The sequence below is a fragment of the Cornus florida genome, unplaced genomic scaffold, assembly GCF_030987335.1.
Source record: "Cornus florida cultivar Cherokee Brave unplaced genomic scaffold, ASM3098733v1 CherokeeBrave_3.0.0_Hap2_Chr02, whole genome shotgun sequence".
Classification (NCBI taxonomy): domain Eukaryota; kingdom Viridiplantae; phylum Streptophyta; class Magnoliopsida; order Cornales; family Cornaceae; genus Cornus; species Cornus florida.
This window is the reverse complement of record NW_026775572.1, coordinates 39,786,439-39,805,521: the sequence shown is the minus strand read 5'-3', so window position 1 is coordinate 39,805,521 and position 19,083 is coordinate 39,786,439. Positions and strand designations below refer to the sequence as shown.

At 34.4% G+C, this 19,083-nt stretch overlaps 2 protein-coding genes, 1 long non-coding RNA gene and 2 other non-coding genes across 5 annotated transcripts; 4 read left to right on the top strand and 1 right to left on the bottom strand.

The window, feature by feature from the left end:
• Nucleotides 1–5,195: 5,195 nt before the first annotated feature.
• LOC132296102 (uncharacterized) lies at nt 5,196–6,369 on the bottom strand. Its single transcript, XM_059794344.1, has 2 exons — nt 6,093–6,369; nt 5,196–5,965 (listed from the first exon to the last, which is right to left on the bottom strand). Exons 1-2 carry the CDS (start codon nt 6,367–6,369, stop codon nt 5,196–5,198), a joined length of 1,047 nt encoding a protein of 348 aa, XP_059650327.1.
• A 497-nt stretch (nt 6,370–6,866) lies between these two features.
• On the top strand, nt 6,867–8,140 carry LOC132296101 (glutathione S-transferase T3-like). Its single transcript, XM_059794343.1, has 2 exons — nt 6,867–7,382; nt 7,562–8,140. The coding sequence occupies exons 1-2, from the start codon at nt 6,867–6,869 to the stop codon at nt 8,138–8,140; spliced, it is 1,095 nt and encodes a 364-aa protein (XP_059650326.1).
• A 3,176-nt stretch (nt 8,141–11,316) lies between these two features.
• Nucleotides 11,317–17,463, top strand: LOC132294744 (uncharacterized). The gene is made up of 2 exons (XR_009478194.1): nt 11,317–16,179; nt 16,495–17,463. It is a non-coding gene; the product is annotated as an uncharacterized LOC132294744 (long non-coding RNA).
• On the top strand, nt 12,291–12,369 carry LOC132298100 (small nucleolar RNA R160). Its single transcript, XR_009479525.1, has one exon. It is a non-coding gene; the product is annotated as a small nucleolar RNA R160 (small nucleolar RNA).
• LOC132298096 (small nucleolar RNA R160) lies at nt 13,099–13,177 on the top strand. Its single transcript, XR_009479521.1, has one exon. It is a non-coding gene; the product is annotated as a small nucleolar RNA R160 (small nucleolar RNA).
• Nucleotides 17,464–19,083: the final 1,620 nt, after the last annotated feature.

Genomic DNA, 19,083 nt, shown 5'->3' with positions numbered 1-19,083 from the left:
GGGTAATTAAAGATTTAGTTTCGGATAATTAAGAAACAAAAATATAAATTAGACGAATGAATTAGTCGAAATAAATCCTACAACTCTCCATAAACCCTCAAGAAACTCGTTGAAAGAAAATGAATAATTCTATAATCCTCTATAATCTTGTAAAAAAAACAAAACTAGTTAATTTTATAATTCTCTATAACTTTTCAGAAATTTGTGGAAAAAAGTGACGTTACAGAAAGAGACATTTTAAGAAATCAATAATTCTATACATATTCGTAATTCTCTATAATCTTATTGAAACTTGTGGAAGAAAATCGATAATTTTTTATGTCCTTAAAAAAACTTGTGAAGAAAAGTCACTATATATGTCACCAATACGTAGATAATTTTATAGTTTTCTATAAAGTTACAGAAACTTGTTGAAAGAAATTCAATTGATAAATTTTTAATTATCTATAATATTTTATAAGCTCACTAAATAAACTAGATAATCCTATAAATTTATCTACATCCTTTCAGAAACTCGTATTGATAGGGTTCGAGAAACTCGTCAAAGTCTCTACAACTTTACAAGAAGCCACAACACGTTAGTATTATAAAAATTGTAATGACTCGGTCATTTTTCTTTCTTTCCATTCTATCAAATTTACGAATAAATTTTTTTTTTTTTTCTGTTGATTTCTTTTTTCGAGTTTTCTTTTTCAGTCACTTTTCACTATCTTTTCATTTTGCGTAACTTATCGGGTCGTGCTCGGATTTGATTCTGACCTTACATGCATTCATTTAACTTGATTTCTATATGATCCACATTTTTACTTTTGTAGAAAAGTATGCTAGATGTTTACTTTTGTCCGTAGAGGTATAATTGTAAAGATTCTTGAAAATTATTTTCTTTACTTTGGGTGTTTTTCGTAATTATATTTCGATAAAATTTTGTATTTAAGATTCTTTTAAATGTATCTTTTGAATGACACTTCATTTTGGGCTTTCTGAGAAATTCACTTTTTGAGTTATTCAGTGGGGGGCATTTATGTAATTATGAAAAAAATTTAGAAAAATTTCTCATTTTGGGTTCAAACTTTCATGAGAGGTTTATTTTCACTTTTTATGGACTCTGGCACTTCCGAAATATTTTTTAGATTTTTATTTCATTTATTTTGAATTTTCGAACCCCGCTAATCGTCAATCTTGTCTGGGCTATATCTCCTCGCTCGGGACTCGATTTTTGACCTTGTTTCTTCCGTTGACCTTAGAATTCCATTCCAAAACTTTTTTGTTCATGGACCATCGGCATTTGAACGCGTCTTCACTAATTTCACTTTTTGGACTGGGATGGGGCCTGTTCGGACTGTTCGGGATACCTTTTTGACCTATTTAGGATTAGCGGATGAGAGAGAAAGTTTCACTAACTTTTTATTTCCTAAAATAGCAGCAGCAGCCACCATTCTAGAGCTTAGAGGCTGCCCATTCTCTCTCCTCTTTTCATCTATTTCCTCTTTGAATTTTATCTTCGTGGTTTATACTTTTTTGATCTCCTCGACGACGCGATCATTTCTATCCGATCGGTTTCCGATTTGCAGCACTTTGATTTTTGGGCTGAGAGTTCAAGCTTGGATTTAGATCTTCTCACTTAAGGATTCTTGCTCTCCTTGTTGTTTCCATCAAAACTCCGAAGTTTCATCACATTTTATGGAGTTCAATTTTGGTGGGATTTGAGATTTTCATCTCAAGTGAGGTAGGGGTGTTTCATGTTTATAATCTTAGTGTTTTATATGTTTATGAGGTTTATATAACTTATATGCATGTTTAAAGTTTAGATTTAGAAATAGTTTTTCTTTTAATTAAATGATGATTTAATTTCATAGTTGAAGCATTCTTAGATTTAATTAATAATATGATATTTGGAGAGTCCATGACTTGTAGTTCATCATATATTATTTTTCGAATTTTTGGATGACTTTTGAGATTTAAAGATTTTTAATCAATTAAGTTGATTAAAAATTATTTAAGTGTTTTAGTGGCTTAATTAGACTTTTGATTTGATATTTGAGTTATTTATGATATGTTGCTTATTATGTGTTAATTTCATGTTATTTGGTGATGTTTTGCAACCTAGAGGAGTTAATTAATTTTTATTTTATTAGCTTCCATTTAATGAAATTATGATTTATTTGCACCTTTGATCTTTTCAAGGCTTATTATGTTACATGTCATGATAGTTGAGGACTTAGGACATGTCTTGTGTGTTCCCACGAATTGATTGTGTATGATATTTGATTATGTGCATTTGGTATATGTGTATATACTTATTGTGCACAACTTGTTGATTTTGAAAACTTTGGATGTCGTAAGAATGACCATGGCTAGGGCACGACTCTAGTACGGGGGACAGAAGGAGCCCTCTATTTTATAGTGTGCACTTAAAAAGCAAGCACCCACGGGCTAGTAACCCAAATGATGTTTGGGTCCAGTTTTATTCCGGCTTAACGTCCAAGTCTCCACTTGTTTGATTTCGCATTTCAATTCCAAGTTGCTTACTTTGTAAATTTATATTTTGTTATTTGGTATTTGAAGTTTCATGTTATTTAATTGCTTATTTATTGTGGCTTATGATTGGGATGTTGTAATATAGCTAAGGATGATCCCTTAGTCTCACCTTGGACATAGACATTAGGTGGCATGCAACACATGGATTGATTTATATCAACTTATAAAGATTTGCAAAACTTTAGGTTATACGCATATTCATTTCCTACGAGTAACTTTATGTTACTCACCCACGTAGTGAGGACATTTTTTAGGTACAAGAATCAAGATTCAGGATTTGCATTATGTCTTGGATGATTGGTAAACTTGAAGTATTTGATTCATGGAAATGTTAGCATGAAATGCTATTTTTAGTTTAAAATGTCAAAACTTGTATATTTGGTTCTAAAAATGTAATGTGTACATAAGTACACCTTTTGTGATGTATTTGACATGTATGTGATGAGGCCAATGGTCAATGACCTTATTCTTCACTTTTATGCTATTTGATATTATGCTTAAAAATGAGAAAAATTGAAAAATGCGAAACTTTAGCATGACAATTTCAGCTTGGATGGTGGGAATTGTGTTTTATCATTTTTCATAGTGTTCTTATATCATATATGACGTGTGGTCATGGGCCAAACAATTCTTTGAATGCATCAATGATGGTTGACTTCAAATTTCGCTTAAAATGATTATTTTTCATGATTTTGGAGCTTGGACATGTCATATTTTGTATATAGTGTATTTTGACGCCATGGGCCATTGAGACGCATTTTATTATATATATTACACTTGCTAGAATGATCACATTGCACAAAATATCATGGTTGTATGTTATGGTTGATGGTAGGCTTCAAATTTTTCATTTTAAGGCATTTTTGAAGTTTAATATGTTAGATTTTGCATTGAGCATAATTGGGGGTCATGGACCATTCACACAAGCTTCAAAACACTTATTACGTTTGCGTGCACAATCTTTTTAACCCATAATTTCATATTTAGTCATTTGAACACTTGGTTGCTCTCATTTTTTTTTACATTTTTCGCAAAATCTGGTTTAGCGGCATCTTGGGGTTTTTTGTTTGAAAATAAATTCTGGTCTTGACATGTTCACTTAGAAAATGTGATTTTAGGGGGGGTTTCTTCATAACTTTTTTCCAAAAAAATGTCGTCTCGGCCTCCAAAACCCTTCATCAAATCTGATTTCCTAGTGCGCACTTCATCAAGGAAAAAAAAAAATGTGATCTTAAGGGTATTTTGGGAATTTTATGTCAAAAATAAAATTTTCTTTCGACATGGTCAGCTTGGAGAAGTTATTTTAAAGGGGGTTTCTTCTTCGTGTTTTTTCAAAAAACGTCGTTTAGTACCTTAAAATGGCACCATGTTTCAACATTTTTTTTGCCCAGCAATATTCATGCTGTCAAAACACTATTCACGGCCGCGGCGACGTCCAATCTTCGTTTCAACTTTTCTCCTCCATCCGGATTTCGAATTAAGTGATTTTTGAGTCTAACTTTATTAATTTTTCGCCGTCTATCCAATGGTGTGCTCGGTAGCATTCATAACTTTCTAAAAATTATGATTTTTCCCCTAGGGCTAAACTGATCCATTTTTAAAACTTCGCTTCCGCATTTGTTCTTGTTTCCGCTTCCGCATTCCGAATTCATTATCTGGTCAACTTTCGAGTCGCATTTGACTTATCCGGGTTGTGAAAATTCAGAACGTCACAAAAATAATGCCATATGTGATTGTACCGCGAGAGTAAGTATAACATGGCAAATGTAAAGAGTAAGAAAAGTACGTGGCAGATGCAAAGAGTACTTGTCGAAGTCTCTACAACCTTACACGAGGAAATCACAACTAGTAACTCATGTCAATATTATAGGAATAATGCCAAATGTCATTGTACCGTGAGAGTAAACCCTATCCTACACCATCACAAGTGTTGGTCTTGTTTAGTGATTGTGAATAAGATTAAGAGCAACCGGTACAAGGGCTTTATTGCTAGCTAGGGAGTCAGTATTACTAGTGTTTGAATTGGTATAAGGCTAGCAATTTATGGGACCCAGAGGAAGACTAACAAATTACATCGCAACTGCTAACAATAGTATTGCGAGCCAAACAAGGCCTCACCTGCTGCAGCAACGGCTCTTTTCCCTTTTCTTTTTTTTTTTTTTTTTTGTTTTGTTTTTTTGTTTTGTTTTTCTTTGGCCCACAACTGCTTGGCTGTTTTCCCTTTTTTTTTTTCTTTTTTTTTTTTTTTTGGTTTTTTTCTTTACTATGTCTTTTTATATGTAATTTATTTTTATTGTAAAAAATAAATTTATGATTTTGATTATTTTATTTTATTTTTTATTTTGAAATAAAAATTTATGATTTCAAAATTTGTCAACAAATATATATGAATTTTTTAAAACAAAAAATCATATTGTTAGAAATGGCTTCTTCTTTTTCTTTTTTTTTTTTCTTTACTATTTCCTTTTATATGTAATTTAATTTTATTGTAAATTTTTTTATTTTATGATTTTGATTTTTTTTTTCTTTAAAATTTGTCAACAAATATATAAGAAAAAAAAATTGTAAAGTAATATTTTATTCATCAGAAACATACAATATGAAGAAATACATCTTACTCAATATTATTGTTAAACCTCTTCATTGCCAAATTTATTTCACAAATGCTCCATAAGATCTCTCCTGAGATCTCCATTGTTTTCTACATTGCGAATCCTGCTGAGGCGAGTGGAGATGTGTGCTGCCAAAAATGATCGGTCTCGATTGTACTGTGGAAGGTAGACCGACTCATCTGTTGGAGGTGTCCATTCCAAAATGTTAGTGTCGCCCTCGTTTTCTATGATCATGTTGTGCAATATGATGCACGTTCTCATTATCTTGCTCAGGTCTTCTTTCTTCCAATAATATATTGGTCCATGCGTTATAACCCACCTTATCTGCAACACACCAAATGCCCGTTCAACATCCTTCCTAACGGCTTCTTGTCTTTGAGCAAACAATTTATCTTTTTCAGTAGTTGGGTGCGGGATGGTTTGAATCAAAGCTGCCCACTTAGGGTATATACCATCAGATAGGTAATACCCCAACGTACGGTGATGTCCATTCATCTCGTAATTAACTGGAGGTATTATACCATTAATGATACGATTGAATACTGGGGAATGATCTAAGACATTCACGTCAATGTGTAAACCAGCCATACCAAAGAAAGCATGCCAAATCCATAGATTTTTTGATGCAATCGCCTCCAATATGAGGGTAGGCTTACGACCTCTCCCCTTGTGTGTGCCATGCCACCTTTTAGGGCAATTCTTCCATTCCCAATGCATACAATCTATACAGCCAAGCATACTTGGGAATCCTCTTTCTTCCCCTTCTTGAAGTAAATGTGCAATGTCGCTTTCGTTTGACGAGCATAGGTACTGCTCTGCATACAATACAATTACAGCATCACAAAATCTCTTCAAGCTTTCAATTACAGTGCGTTCTCCAACCTTTATGTACTTATCACAAAGATCCGCTGAAATTCCATAGGCAAGTATACGTATTGCTACTGTCATCTTCTATATAGGGGTGCACCCCCATACGACCAGTAGCATCGGGCTTCTGTTTGAAGAAGTTGTCATGAGTTGTAATATCATTCAAAATACGAAGAAACAACTGTCGTCGCATTCTAAACCGTCTACGAAAGTATTCAGGTGGAAACACAGGATTTTCGGCGAAGTAATCTTTCCAGAGTTGTTGTGCTGCATCCTCCCGATCACGTTTAATATATCGTCTTTTCTTTGGTTTAAATAATGCTTTTAGATTCTCAGGCGTAAAAATACCCATAATTGTTTTGATCCTTTTTTTGATGGAATTGATAAACCATCTCCCGATCAGAATCTGACGAATTTTCTAAAGAATCAGATTCGAAGATTTGAAAAGATTGTGATGATGATGCCAGTTTTTTTCTTATATAAAAGTTGAGAATTCAGAGAAGAGAAAAAGTGGTAGAGGAATCAAATAAGAGAAAATATGGACTTAAGGAATGAAGGAAAAGAAAATGGACTTGAGCAATTACAAAAGACTAAATTAGTGGTTTATATAGCTGTTGGAATATAGCCGTTGGGAATATAACCGTTGGAATATAGCTGTTGGGAATATAGCTGTTGAAAATATAGCCGTTGGGTATACAACAATCTCTATAAATACAACACTCATTTCACTCAATACTCATCATTCAACACTCATTTCTCTCATCCTTCAACATTCATTTCACTAAATCATCATCCTTCGACATTCAATGGATCAACGACCTCCATTCAACAACCATCATTTTAACCAATATGGAAACTTTGAAATACCATCTCACTTCAATTCTGGGTGGCACTCCCAAGATCCAATCCATTCTGAATATACATCTTAGCCCCAATTCCAAAACCAAATTTATCCAGAATACACACCTCAATTTCAAAATCCATTTTGTCACCCTTATACATCTCAATTTCAAATCCATCTCAATAACCCCTCAATTCCAAAATTCCTCTCAACCTTCTCAATCAAAGCCACCCTCAAAGAAAAAGGATGGGAATTGGTCCGAAGAAGAAGATATAGCATTGTGCAAAGCATGGATCATGATTGGTGAAGATCCAGTGACGAGTACAGATCAAAGTATGGCTACATTGTGGCAACGAATTCAAGCTCATTGGGTTAGGCAATTGGGAGACAAGATAACTGAAGAAAGATCATACGGTGCTCTGATGAACCGTTTTTCAAACTTTCAACGTGATGTAAACAAATTTTCAGGATACTACAAAAATGTCCACGACAAACCAATCAGTGGTTACAACGAGTATGATATGGTAAGTTTTTACTTTGTACAATATTTTTTATTCTTAATTTTAATCCAACTTATTAATTTCAATGATTATTTATTTTTTATAGATGAATGCTGTTAGAGAACTATATAAACTGTAACAGAAAAAAAAATTAAATACGAGCATTAATGTTGGAATGTTCTTGGGATTCGAAAAAATGGCAGATGCATTGCAACGTTAACGAAAATCCAACTAGACGACCAATGAAAAGAGGTGTTGATCTTGATATTAATGAGCCAAGAAATTGGTCGGAATCGACTCCAACAACACCAGGTTCATCAACTCCTACAGTATCAACTCCAGGGTCGGTAAATCTTGGTGATGACGATACACCAGTCGATATCGAAGGTTCGAATATGTCACGTCCCGAGGGACAAAAAGTAAGGAAGATTCGTAAAAAGAAAACGCTATCTCTTGAAGCAAGTATTCTTAAACAATTGGAAGCTGTAATAGCACAAGGCGTCATGTTTGGTGAAGCAGGTGTGGAAGGAGAGCGAATGAGACTTCAACTTTCCATGGAGAAACAACGGACTAAGCAGCTGGCGATAGAATCAAATTTGGAGAAAGAACGGACTAAACAGTTAGAAATAAAAACAAGAGAAACGATGGCTAAAATGGAGTTTGAAAGAGATATAATGCGTCAAGATCCATCGAAGGCTCCAACAGACGCATTAAAGGCATGGATCATTCAACAACAAAATCAAATCTTAAATAAACTAAATAAAGGTGGTGGTCATATGTAATTTATTTATATTTGTGAGAAAATATGCAATGTCTTTTTATTTTATTTATTTAATTGTGAGAAAATATGTAATGTCTTTTTTTATTTTATTTATGTAATTGGGAGAAAATATGTAAGGTCTTTTTATTTATTTTATTTATGTAATTGTGAGAAAATATGTAATGTATTTTTGATTTATTTAATTATGAGAAAATATATTAATTTAAATGTATTAAAAGAAGTATTCTATTCAAATATATAATAAAAAAAATTTCAAGTGGTTGAAAAAGTAGTCGTTTTAAAAAATACAAGCAAAAATAATAAAATAATAAACATCAATTAACCCATACCGTGACTAAAAGATAGCAATATATAATAATAAAAAAAAAATTCAAGTGGTTGAAAAAGTAGCCGTTTTATAAAATACAAGCAAACAAAAAAATAAATATGTTTTTAATTTTTTTTACTCAAAATATTAAATGTATTAAAAAAAGTATAACAAAAAATAATAAAATAATAGATATCAATTAACCTATACCGTGCCTGAAAGATAACAATATACTGTTGCTAACCACATCAATACAATTGTTGATGTGGCTAGCAATCTAACAAAGCTTTGCTAGCCTGTATTGTTAGCACTATACCACTTGCCCTAAACCCTCAATTGCTCTATGACAGCTGGTGGTATGGTCTCCAACCAGTTGAAAACCAACATTGCCCATTTCAGATCCAGCTCAAAACAATGTTGGGAGATTGTCCATTCTTGCAAATTTAAATCATTAATGGGATTAGGTACTTGTATAGACTATAGTCAACCTTGTGAGTTACTAGATATTAAGAAAAGTGAGTCTTTAGATATAACCCAATTACTCATATATTTTTTAATATAAATTGTCAAATTATTTTAAATTTTGAATATAAATAAATAAATATTTTTATATTAAATTTATTAATTTTTTGATCTCACTCATTATAATTTATTTCTTTTTATTTTTTACTTTTTTGAGAAAAAATTACTATATATCTTATTTTGAGAGTTATCACCAAAAACAAAAAAAAAAAACAAAAGAGAGAGAGAGAGAGAGAGAGAATGGTGCTCACATCTAGGTTTCATTATCCATTAGTACTAGAACTTAGTTAGTACTAGAATTTTTTGATCTCATTCGTTACAATTTTTTTCTTTTTATTTTTTGTTATTTGTTTTTTTGAAAATAAAGTACTATACAAATTATTTTCAAAGTTATCACAACAAAAAATGAAAAAAAAAAAAAGAAAAAGAGAGAGATAGAGAAAGGTGCTCACATCTAGATTTCATTATCCATTAGTGCTTATTGTGGAACATACATATTGCCATTACTTTCAAAAATATATATATAAGGTTTTATGAAGTATGGTTTGATTTTGAGTGCATTGAAAGGTTTTTAATTTGATATAGTCATAACCTTTTAAAATAACTTGTAGAAATCCAAATCCGTGTTTTCACAGCTCCAATATTTTACCTGTTTATTGTAGAGCATATTTAAAGGTTGAGTAAAGTACAATAACACCCCCTCAGGTTTGGCATAAGGACAGATAGATAAAAATTATCTTATTTTTGAACAATTACACCCGTTCAAGTTTGATAAAATAGACAAAGACACCCAACAATAATAAATTAACTTTATTATCCTTTAATATAAAATTGACAAATACAATTGGCTTAAATGTCCTTACCCTCTTCTTCTCTTTTCTCTTTCTCTCAAACCCTAACTCAAACAACTACTAATATATGTATAGACAAACGGCACATACACTCATTTACATATATCATCACCACTACCACAAATCACACACACACATGTATCACCATCATCCCTCAATATCATCATCATCAATTTATCACGGTGACGAGTAAGGAAGACAGAACTGCCGAAAATTGGAGCCCGATCTTGATCTAACCCACGACGGCGCTCAAAATTGGAGCCTGATCTTGACCTAACCCATGACGACGATGTGAGACGGTGGCTTCAAGACGACAGCGGCGATGTGAGACGGTGGCTTCAAGACTGCGACGACAATGTGAGACGAGATGATGGCTTCAAGACGGCGACGGATTCTTCACAGCAACAGAGCCCAGAAAAAATGGAGCTCGATCAAATCTGTACCCACAGATCGACCGCAACAGAGCCTTGCAGCTAGCGAAACATCAATTGCTGTTGAAGATGGTGAGCCGCTCATCGGCTGGTGGTTGGAAAGTGTGGAGGTGGTGTCATGGCCAAAGCTTTCGGGTTTGGGTTGGGAGTGGTGGTAATTGTTGTGTGTGTGTGTGTGTGTATAAATATATATTCAGTCGATATACCAACCCCAGTTTCAGTCGCGAAACTATTAAGGTTCCTGTTTTTGTTTGCAAGTTTGATCTAGAAAACCTGTCTGTGGCTTGATTTCATCTTTCGCTCTAGGCTTCATACTGCAGCCCTCAGTACTTGACCACCTTTTTCATAATAATCGGAACAACAAAGGATTCCCAAACACTCTCGATTGGTTAAGGCAACCAAATTTGGGATAGTACTGGTTAAGGCAACCAAATTTAGGCGAAACAGCAATGTTTCGTTCTTTTGTTTCACCACTTATATTTTTAACTTGAGGATCCTCTTTCCATTTCAAATGGATTTGCAACTGATTTTCTGTCTTTGTTTAAAAGGGTAAAGGATAACAAGATTTATATAGACGTATATTGAGATAGAGAGAGATAAAAAGGGTAATTTAGTTATTTAAATATTTTGATATTTTATAATTAAAAAAAATATATTAGTGAAGGGTAAAATGGACTTTTCACATGTTTTAAGGGTTTGTTTGAGGTAATGACAAATAAATGAAAGTTAAGCTTATTTTTAGACAACCACACCCCTTGTGAAATTTAGTTATTTAAATATTTTGATATTTTATAATTAAAAAAAATATATTAGTGAAGGGTAAAATGAACTTTTCACATGTTTTAAGGGTTTGTTTGGATAATAAATTTCACAAGGGGTGTGGTTGTCTAAAAATAAGCTTAACTTTCATTTATTTGTCATTACCTCAAACCTTAAGGGATGTCCATATACTTTACTCTTAGAGGTTTAATTTTAAATTTGGGTAAGATATGAGTTGAACGTGAGAGCGTGCTCGCTGAACACGAGAGCAGGTTGTAAATGTGACATAGGCTGTGCGGCGCTTTGAACATGAGAGAATTGTATGACGAAGGTTCGTACCCCACTCGAGCACAGGAGCCTGGACGGCTTTGAACATTAGAGAATTGTATGAGGTAGGTTCAGACCCCACTCGAGCACAGGAGCCTGAACACTATTATGGGGCTAGTTTGTCCTGAATAATGTTAGGCTCGTTTGCCAGCCTTTGACAATATTTTGGTCCAGCCCAAATAAACCCATATTCCATTATATCAAAATGAACCCAAACAAAATTGGCCCATATTCCCTCTATAAATTCAACTAATCAGAAGCCGAAAGTCATGATGCCCTAATCTCATTTCCAATCCGCCGACCACATGATGCCATGCCCTCTCGTCTCTCATGATCAGAAGCTTTGCGTCAAAGCTCTGCAAATGATCCTAGCTGAGCTGAGTTTTGGTGTTCGAGCTATGCTCGAGCTCGATCAAACTCGACTCGGCCAGTGCTCGAACGAGCCCGGTTAGGCTGTTCGTTTATGCATACTAATATATGAATCTATGTATACATACCCAGTGATCTTCCATGTTTGATTTCCAAATCTCATTCCCTATTTTGATATATGCATCTATGAATCTGTAAATGCATACCCATTGAGATTGAGTCTTGATATAAGTATTTGACTAGTTTTCTCATCACTGAGACTAGTGTGGAACTTTCATTAATGGTTCTCTCTTGTTCAGTTTTAGTGACGAAACATAGATCATTGTTGAGAGCTTAGAAGAACCCACCATTGCATTGTTAAAGCTTCCCCAGTTTTCATTCTTAAGAAGTAGGACTTTGTATGCCTTTTTTTTTTTGAACTGCTGGTAGTGTGGAGCCTATTAGGCTTGTATAAGCACCATATACTGTAATTGTTTAATGCCTTGCTCAAGTATTTGAAGTCCAGAAGTTATAGGTTTAAAAAAATAATAAAAAAATTGTTTTCCTTTTGGCATTTTGGAGTACTCTGTAAGGACTAAGAAGCAACACAAAATGATGAAATTTCTCAATCTGAATTCCAATGTGGAATCTGCATTGCAGTAGCCTTCAAAGTTCTCTGATTGTTTTGCTAGATGATATTATTTTCTAAAACATGGTTGCATTTGATGTCGAGTCCCTTTCTGGATGCTTATTTCACAACTCTTATGTCATTTGTTGTGTTGGGGCATTTGATTATTTGTAATTCCAGATATGTGAAATACTTAAATTTGCTGCCTGGACTACTGATCCCAATGCTTTGTTTAATTGCTTTTTGTCGCACCAAAATACATAGTCTGTTACTGTATAATCCTTTCAGACTATACGAGCATGGTGCCATAGAAATAATTTTTCGTCGTTCATTTGTTTTTTGACTCATCTGTGTCATACGACAGGACCAATGAAAATTTGGAAAAAGACATCCAGCTATGACTGTCAAATTTCTAAACTTGGATGTTAGAGTCCCACTAATAATGATCCTTGTTGTCAGTCTAATTCAATGAGATATGTTTAGGGATCATTCTAATTTTTTAATAGACTTCTTGACACGATCAATGACCATTTCTTTTTGTCACATGGGAGAGACTCAAAGGCTGCTGTTCTATTTTATCTTTTAGAATGAGGAAATACTTTTAAGTATGGTCGTCAATAGTTGGCCCATTTCTCTACCAGATTTGGTTTCCACCAATATGTACCTTTTGGAGCACTTTTAAATGTTAACATGATTAATATTGTTGCTGGTGATAATGTTACTGCTGTTCATATTATTTTTTCAAATTTAGCTAGCCATTTTTTTGGAGTACCCTGCTAGAAGCAAAGCAAAATGATGAAATTTCTTAATCTGAATTCCAATGTGGAATCTGCATTGCAGTAGCCTTCAAAGTTCTCTGATTGCTTTGCTAGATGATATCACTTTCTAGGCATGCTTGCATTTGATGTTCAATAGCCATCGAGTCCCTTTTTGGATACTTATTTCATAACTCTCTCAGGGTTCCATGAAATAGTTCTTCCACTTATTTATTTTCATATGTGTGGGATAGCTCTTTGCTTATAACTTAATAGGGTGTATCTGAAATCCATTCTCTAAAGATTTAGCATCTTAATATATATTACTGCAGTGTCGGATGTGTTATGTTACTTATAAATATTTAGCAATTAAGTGTTCCCCATGTCATTTGTTGTGTTGGATCATTCTGTTACAGCAGTGTCAAATGAAATGGTCATTCGATTGTTTGTAATTCCCCATGTCTTAATATGTATTACTGCAGTGTTGGATTTGTCATGCTTCTTAAATTTGCTGCATGGATTACTGGTCCTAATGTTTTGGTTAATTGCCTTTTGTCATGTTGACTAGGATTTTGTTCTTAACAAGGAGTTATTTCCACCTTTATGATTCAAAATAAGAGATGCAGATCTTATTCTTGTCTTCACTAAGTTAAGAAAGAAAAGGAAAGATTTTGAGCACCAAAATACATAGTCTGTTACTGAATACTCCTTTCAGACTTTACGAGCATGGTGCCACAGAAATAATTTTTCATGGTCATTGTCTCTTGTCTCATCTGTGTCAAACGACAAGACCAATGAAAATTTGGAAAAAGACATCCAGCTATGACTGCTGACTTACTTAACTTGGATGCTAGAATCCCGCCATTATTGGTCCCTTGTATATATTCATTTTCTGCATTAAATTGTTGCGAGTTTAATTCAACTAGACATGTTTAGGGATTATTCTGACCGCTTAATAGAAATGTTGGATATTTATTTGACATGTGCATTGATAAGTGACCAAATGGGACAGACTCAAAGATTGCTGCCGTAGCTTATCTTTTAGAACAATGAGTACTTTTAGGTAATATATTCAAAGATTTGCCCTTCTTCTTTGCTATCTTTACTCTTTAGTTTCTATCAATTCCTACCTTTTGGAGCATTTGCAAATGATAACTTGATGTATAATTAATTTGTTATTGCTGCTGATGATGATATTACTGTTGTTATTATTATTATTTCTATTATAGTTTTTGTGATGTCGTGGCCGGAATTTTGGTGCCGGCTCGCAACCAGCCCGTTGGATGAGCTTTTTGTGGGCCTGAAAATGGTTATTTGGTTATTGTAAAATTTTAATTAAACCCTGAAAATGTTTGTCATTCCAAAGGGGTTTAAATAGGCTTGTGCAATTTGCCTTTTTTTACCTTCAGTATATGAGATACCTTAAAATCCCCAGAGACATACCATGCACTAGGGAGGAAGGAATTGTGCTTTAATTGTCTTACCATGTTGAGGTGAACTTGTGATTGCGAGTATGAATGTTCTTTTTTGCTGTCTCAGTGGTATGCCTTTTCTTGTCCTTCTCCTCCTTTTGGTTGATGGGTTGATGATATGAGTGCTGGTTTACTGCTAATTCAATTATATGTCAAAGCTCTTCTTGTTGTTGTTGCTTAGATGACTTGATGTTACATAATGTTGGTTTAGGTATTGGAATAAAAAGTGAACATCTTTGTCATCAGTATTATTCAACTTGCAAGCAAATAGACATTGGCACAATATATGATTAGTTGCATGGTCCGTAGGTTTTGTATCACAGAGTAAACTTTCTGCTGTAGCTTTTTGTTTCTCCCCCATCTTCACCCACTGATTCAACCTTCAAGGTAGGTACAGTTCAAATCCTAGTAATGTGCTAGCTTCTATTTTACTAGTTTATTTGTACTTTTGCCTGTAGCATGTTCATTTCAGCCGCTCTAATAGTAAAAGTGTGCTTTGCTTACGTGTACAAAAATGTGATACTTGATCTGACAAAACAAAACTTGGAATGTTGCTTCTGCTGCCTCATAGATATCCTAAACCCTTGCTGATGTAATTGTGATAATTTCATTCCCTTCAATCGAAATATTAGTTTATGGCTCAATTAAACACGTATGCAGTATGCACCATTCTATCACAAAAACATATATATATATATGAGAAAATGAAAAGTAATGGCATGGGTCACCCCCTTCTTTGTGCCCAATCCGCTGACGAGTTAAGTGAGACCTCTCTAGTAAAGTTACCATCTAGGGAACCATCAATTTTTCTTAACATACTTATTTATCTCAAATTTCTTTGTCTTTTCTATTATTCTCCATTTTTTTTTTACCAGTTTTTGGTTTTCTCAGTATGTAGTAGAGCTAGTTATTTTACTATTTTAATGGCAACAATAAACTATAAACTGTTATCTCATGTAAAGGGAAGTTAGCAATATATTTTTCATGTTATGGATTCGAGTTCTATATGTTAGTTGCAACTGTTTTGTTGAGAGTCATCAACTAAGCCAAATAACTCTATTCTTAATGAGCTTGATGTATTATTTTGTGCTTAGATGGAAATTAAATTATTGTACGAGTGTTGCCATATGTTGTTGGTGCAAAGATGCCTTACAGAATTTCAGTGTTCGTAAGTTGTTGCTTTTATGCTTTGTGCTTATTTATTTTCTTCTTTTGTTCTTCTCTTTATGAACTAAGCCACTGATCATTGGCTTTCTAGTTTCTTTTTCTTTTCTTTTTTCCATAAACCATGTATCATGACAAGAAACTAACAAAACTCTACAATACAATTTTCTTACTGCCTAATATTGCACTTCTTTGAGTCGATTCCATTTTCTTTTTATTGCAAATTTGAGAATTCTACTATCTAATATTGATACATTTGCGATTTCTAATATGCAATCCATGAATTCTAATATGTAAGCCAAGACGTGGAAATTGATGTTCATGGTGGTGCAATCCCTATAGCTATTATAGATTGTATTGGACAATCAGAACATCTATTTGAAGGGGAAAAATCGTCTCCAGACACCCTCTCACTGGAGGGTGTCCATTGCTGACATGGAGGCTAGTAAATGGGTGACATGGCAGGGGTAAAAATGGTATTTACTCTTCTTATGTATGTATATAATCTGTACCTATATATCTGTACCTATGTATCCGTACATTGTCTTCCACTTCCTCGCTGCCCACTGTCACACTGACCTCCACCGCACCATCCTCACAACCTTCCCTTACCTCACCTTCCGCCTCTGCCACTTCGACACCAACTTCGTCCACGCCGCTTCCATCCGCCGCGCGCTCGACCAACCCCTCAACTACGCCCGCATATACCTCACAAATATTTTTTCACAATCACCAAGCAAATCCATCACAAATATATGTAAATTTTTTTTTTTGGGTGTGTTTGGTGCCAGGATCTAATGGCTGAAAACCGGCGGGACAAGCACCGGTGGTGATTGGTGGCCAGATTTTTGGGTAGTGTTTGGTGTTTGTTCCTCTCCTCTTCGTAACGACGGCGAATTCGCCCAAATCAGCCTTTGCTCCTTCCTGGTGCTTGACCGCAGCAGAGAGTTGATGTTGAGGCAGAGGGCGTGAAGAAGATCATGGTGTGGCTCGAAGTTCAGTCTTGCTGCGATGGTGGTTTGTGCTGTTCAGTCCGGTAGTGATGGTGGTTTGTGGTGTACGTCGCAGCACTACAGCAGAGAGTTGATGTTGAGGCAGAGGGTGTGAAGAAGATCACGGTGCGGCTCACCCCAGACTCTGTCAGACTGGACTGAAGCTCGCCGGAGTCAGACTTGCGTGTAATGTACGTGTATATGTGTCTGTGTATATATGTATCTGTGTGTATATGACGATGGAGTAAGGGTAGAGAGAGAAAGAGGAGCAAGGACGATACCGGAGTTCCTGAGAGATAGAATGGACGGTGGAGATCCGGCGAAGGTGCAGGCCATCAAGTTGTGGACAAGTAGGAATCCGCTCTTCTGCAAATCCACGAGCACCACCGGCCGCCGTGGCTCCACTGCGGCAGCTCCAATTTCGGAATCGGTGGCATAATTCTCAACCCCAATCACATCACAAAATGCATAAATGTTGAATTGGGAGAAGGGGTATTTTGGAGATTGGAAATTTTTTTTGTGGTGCACTGGTGTTGCCGGCGGTTGCGGTGGTGGTGAAGGAGGACCGGTGGTGAGGATGGTTTTGGTATATTGTATTTGTATATGGACATTGAGAGGTGCCATGGAGAGGATTACTGCCCCTATTTGAATGGAATCAAAGAAGTGACGCATTGGCACAAGTGGCGTTTCCTGGATATAAATAAAGAAGAGGAAATTTGATGCAGTCAGTCCTTGTTTTGCTTTGTCCTTTTTTTTTTTTTTTTTTTAGCTCTATTATGATGTGTACAGGTAGTTTGTGTTTGGGATAGTGTTGATGTAAAGTTTTTTATGTTAATGGATGTTATTTGGGACTGGATAAAATAAGGTGAATTGAGAATTGGAAAGTAGACTTCTACTTTTACTCGTAGCATTATTGGTTAATTGACAATGTTTTATTTTTTGTTTTTTATTTTACGTTGGTGTATTATGGTTTCCAAACAGCTCTTTGCATGCCACTGTGCCAGGTTCAACAATTTGAAATCTTTCCTATTTCCCTCTAAATTTGCCCTCTAATTTTTATAGGCAAAAACAGCCAAACTTGAGGCCTGTTCAGGAACATTTTGTTCCTTTTTTATGCATTTGACACAATACATACAAGGTTGTGCTTCATTTTTGTATGTTTGTTATAGAAAAGGAAAACTCTTCTTCAAGTAAAACATTGACTATTGTGGAGCGAATAAATGGTCCTTGTCAATGATAGATTTTATTGAGTTTTGAGGGTGTTGAGAGATGTAAATGGGATATAATCATAAACTCACGATTAAAATTATTTGTGGAAACTTTATAGAGTGTTTTTTGAAGTATCTAATTTAAAAATTTTACATTTTATATTTTTTAAATATGCCATTAATCTTTTCTATCGTATAAGAATTTGGCCTTCATTTTAATAATATGATTAATTAAAAATAATATATAGAATGTTAGAGATGTAGGAAGATTTTAGATGTGTGTGTGTCTATATGTATATATATATATATATATATATATATATATATAAATATATATTTAGGTGGAGAGTTCTAAGACCCTCCGTAAGTGAGGAGCCACATTTCTAACAAAGGAGGATGTTTATATATGGATGGGAAGAAGAAAAGTAATAAGATCAAATCTTACAAAAACTAATTCTATATGGAGAAGCTTGTGAAAAAGTTGTTTAATAGATAGTGGTTGAGTTTGCAAATGGAATCACTCTTATCGTCTCTCAAAACTAATCCACACATTTTTTTTTACTCCGCCTTCAATAACTGAAGGTGAAGTATTTTATGTTATGTTGTTACGTAATTCTATTTCATGCCAGAACAGCATAGGGCTATAAATTTGTGCTTGACTCTGTTGTTTTTGTTGAGGACTGTTGGTAATATTGAAGAACCCATTTTAGGGATTGTTAAAGCATTTTTATTAATCCTACTGTTATTCTCAAACTGATGGTAGTCAGGGACAGACCTATTTTTCCCCCGGAATTTTTAATTTTTTTTATTAATATACCATGTTATTTTTTTCTTTTTTCTGTATATACCTCTAAAATATTGCTAATGCCATCCTAAAATTATTACAAAATTCAGTCTTGCCCTCTCCTACATAAAGTTTTAGGTTTGCCCCTGATGGTAGTGGAATCCTGTTAGGTTTGTATCAGCGTCATATAAATTGCATAGTGCCTTTCAAAAGTGTTTGAACTCTACAAGTTTTAGGTATAATAATTTTTTTTTTTTTTTTCCTTGTGGCATTATGGCTATAAGATCATCACCAATTAATTATATTGGTCAACTTTGTGCGGTGCGGAGATAAATCAGGTGCGGAGCTTGAAGCAAGAGAAGAGGTCGGAGAAAAGTGAATATGCGAGTGTATTTT

Excerpts from the sequence above, each read along its gene's own strand:
- LOC132296102 (XM_059794344.1), bottom strand. The coding sequence starts at position 6,369 with ATGGGTATTTTTACGCCTGAGAATCTAAAAGCATTATTTAAACCAAAG. Across the intron at positions 5,966-6,092 it reads CCCCTATATAGAAGATGACA|AGCAGTACCTATGCTCGTCA; the intron begins GTAGCAATACGT and ends TATTGTATGCAG.
- LOC132296101 (XM_059794343.1), top strand. The coding sequence starts at position 6,867 with ATGGAAACTTTGAAATACCATCTCACTTCAATTCTGGGTGGCACTCCC. Across the intron at positions 7,383-7,561 it reads GTTACAACGAGTATGATATG|ATGCATTGCAACGTTAACGA; the intron begins GTAAGTTTTTAC and ends AAAAAATGGCAG.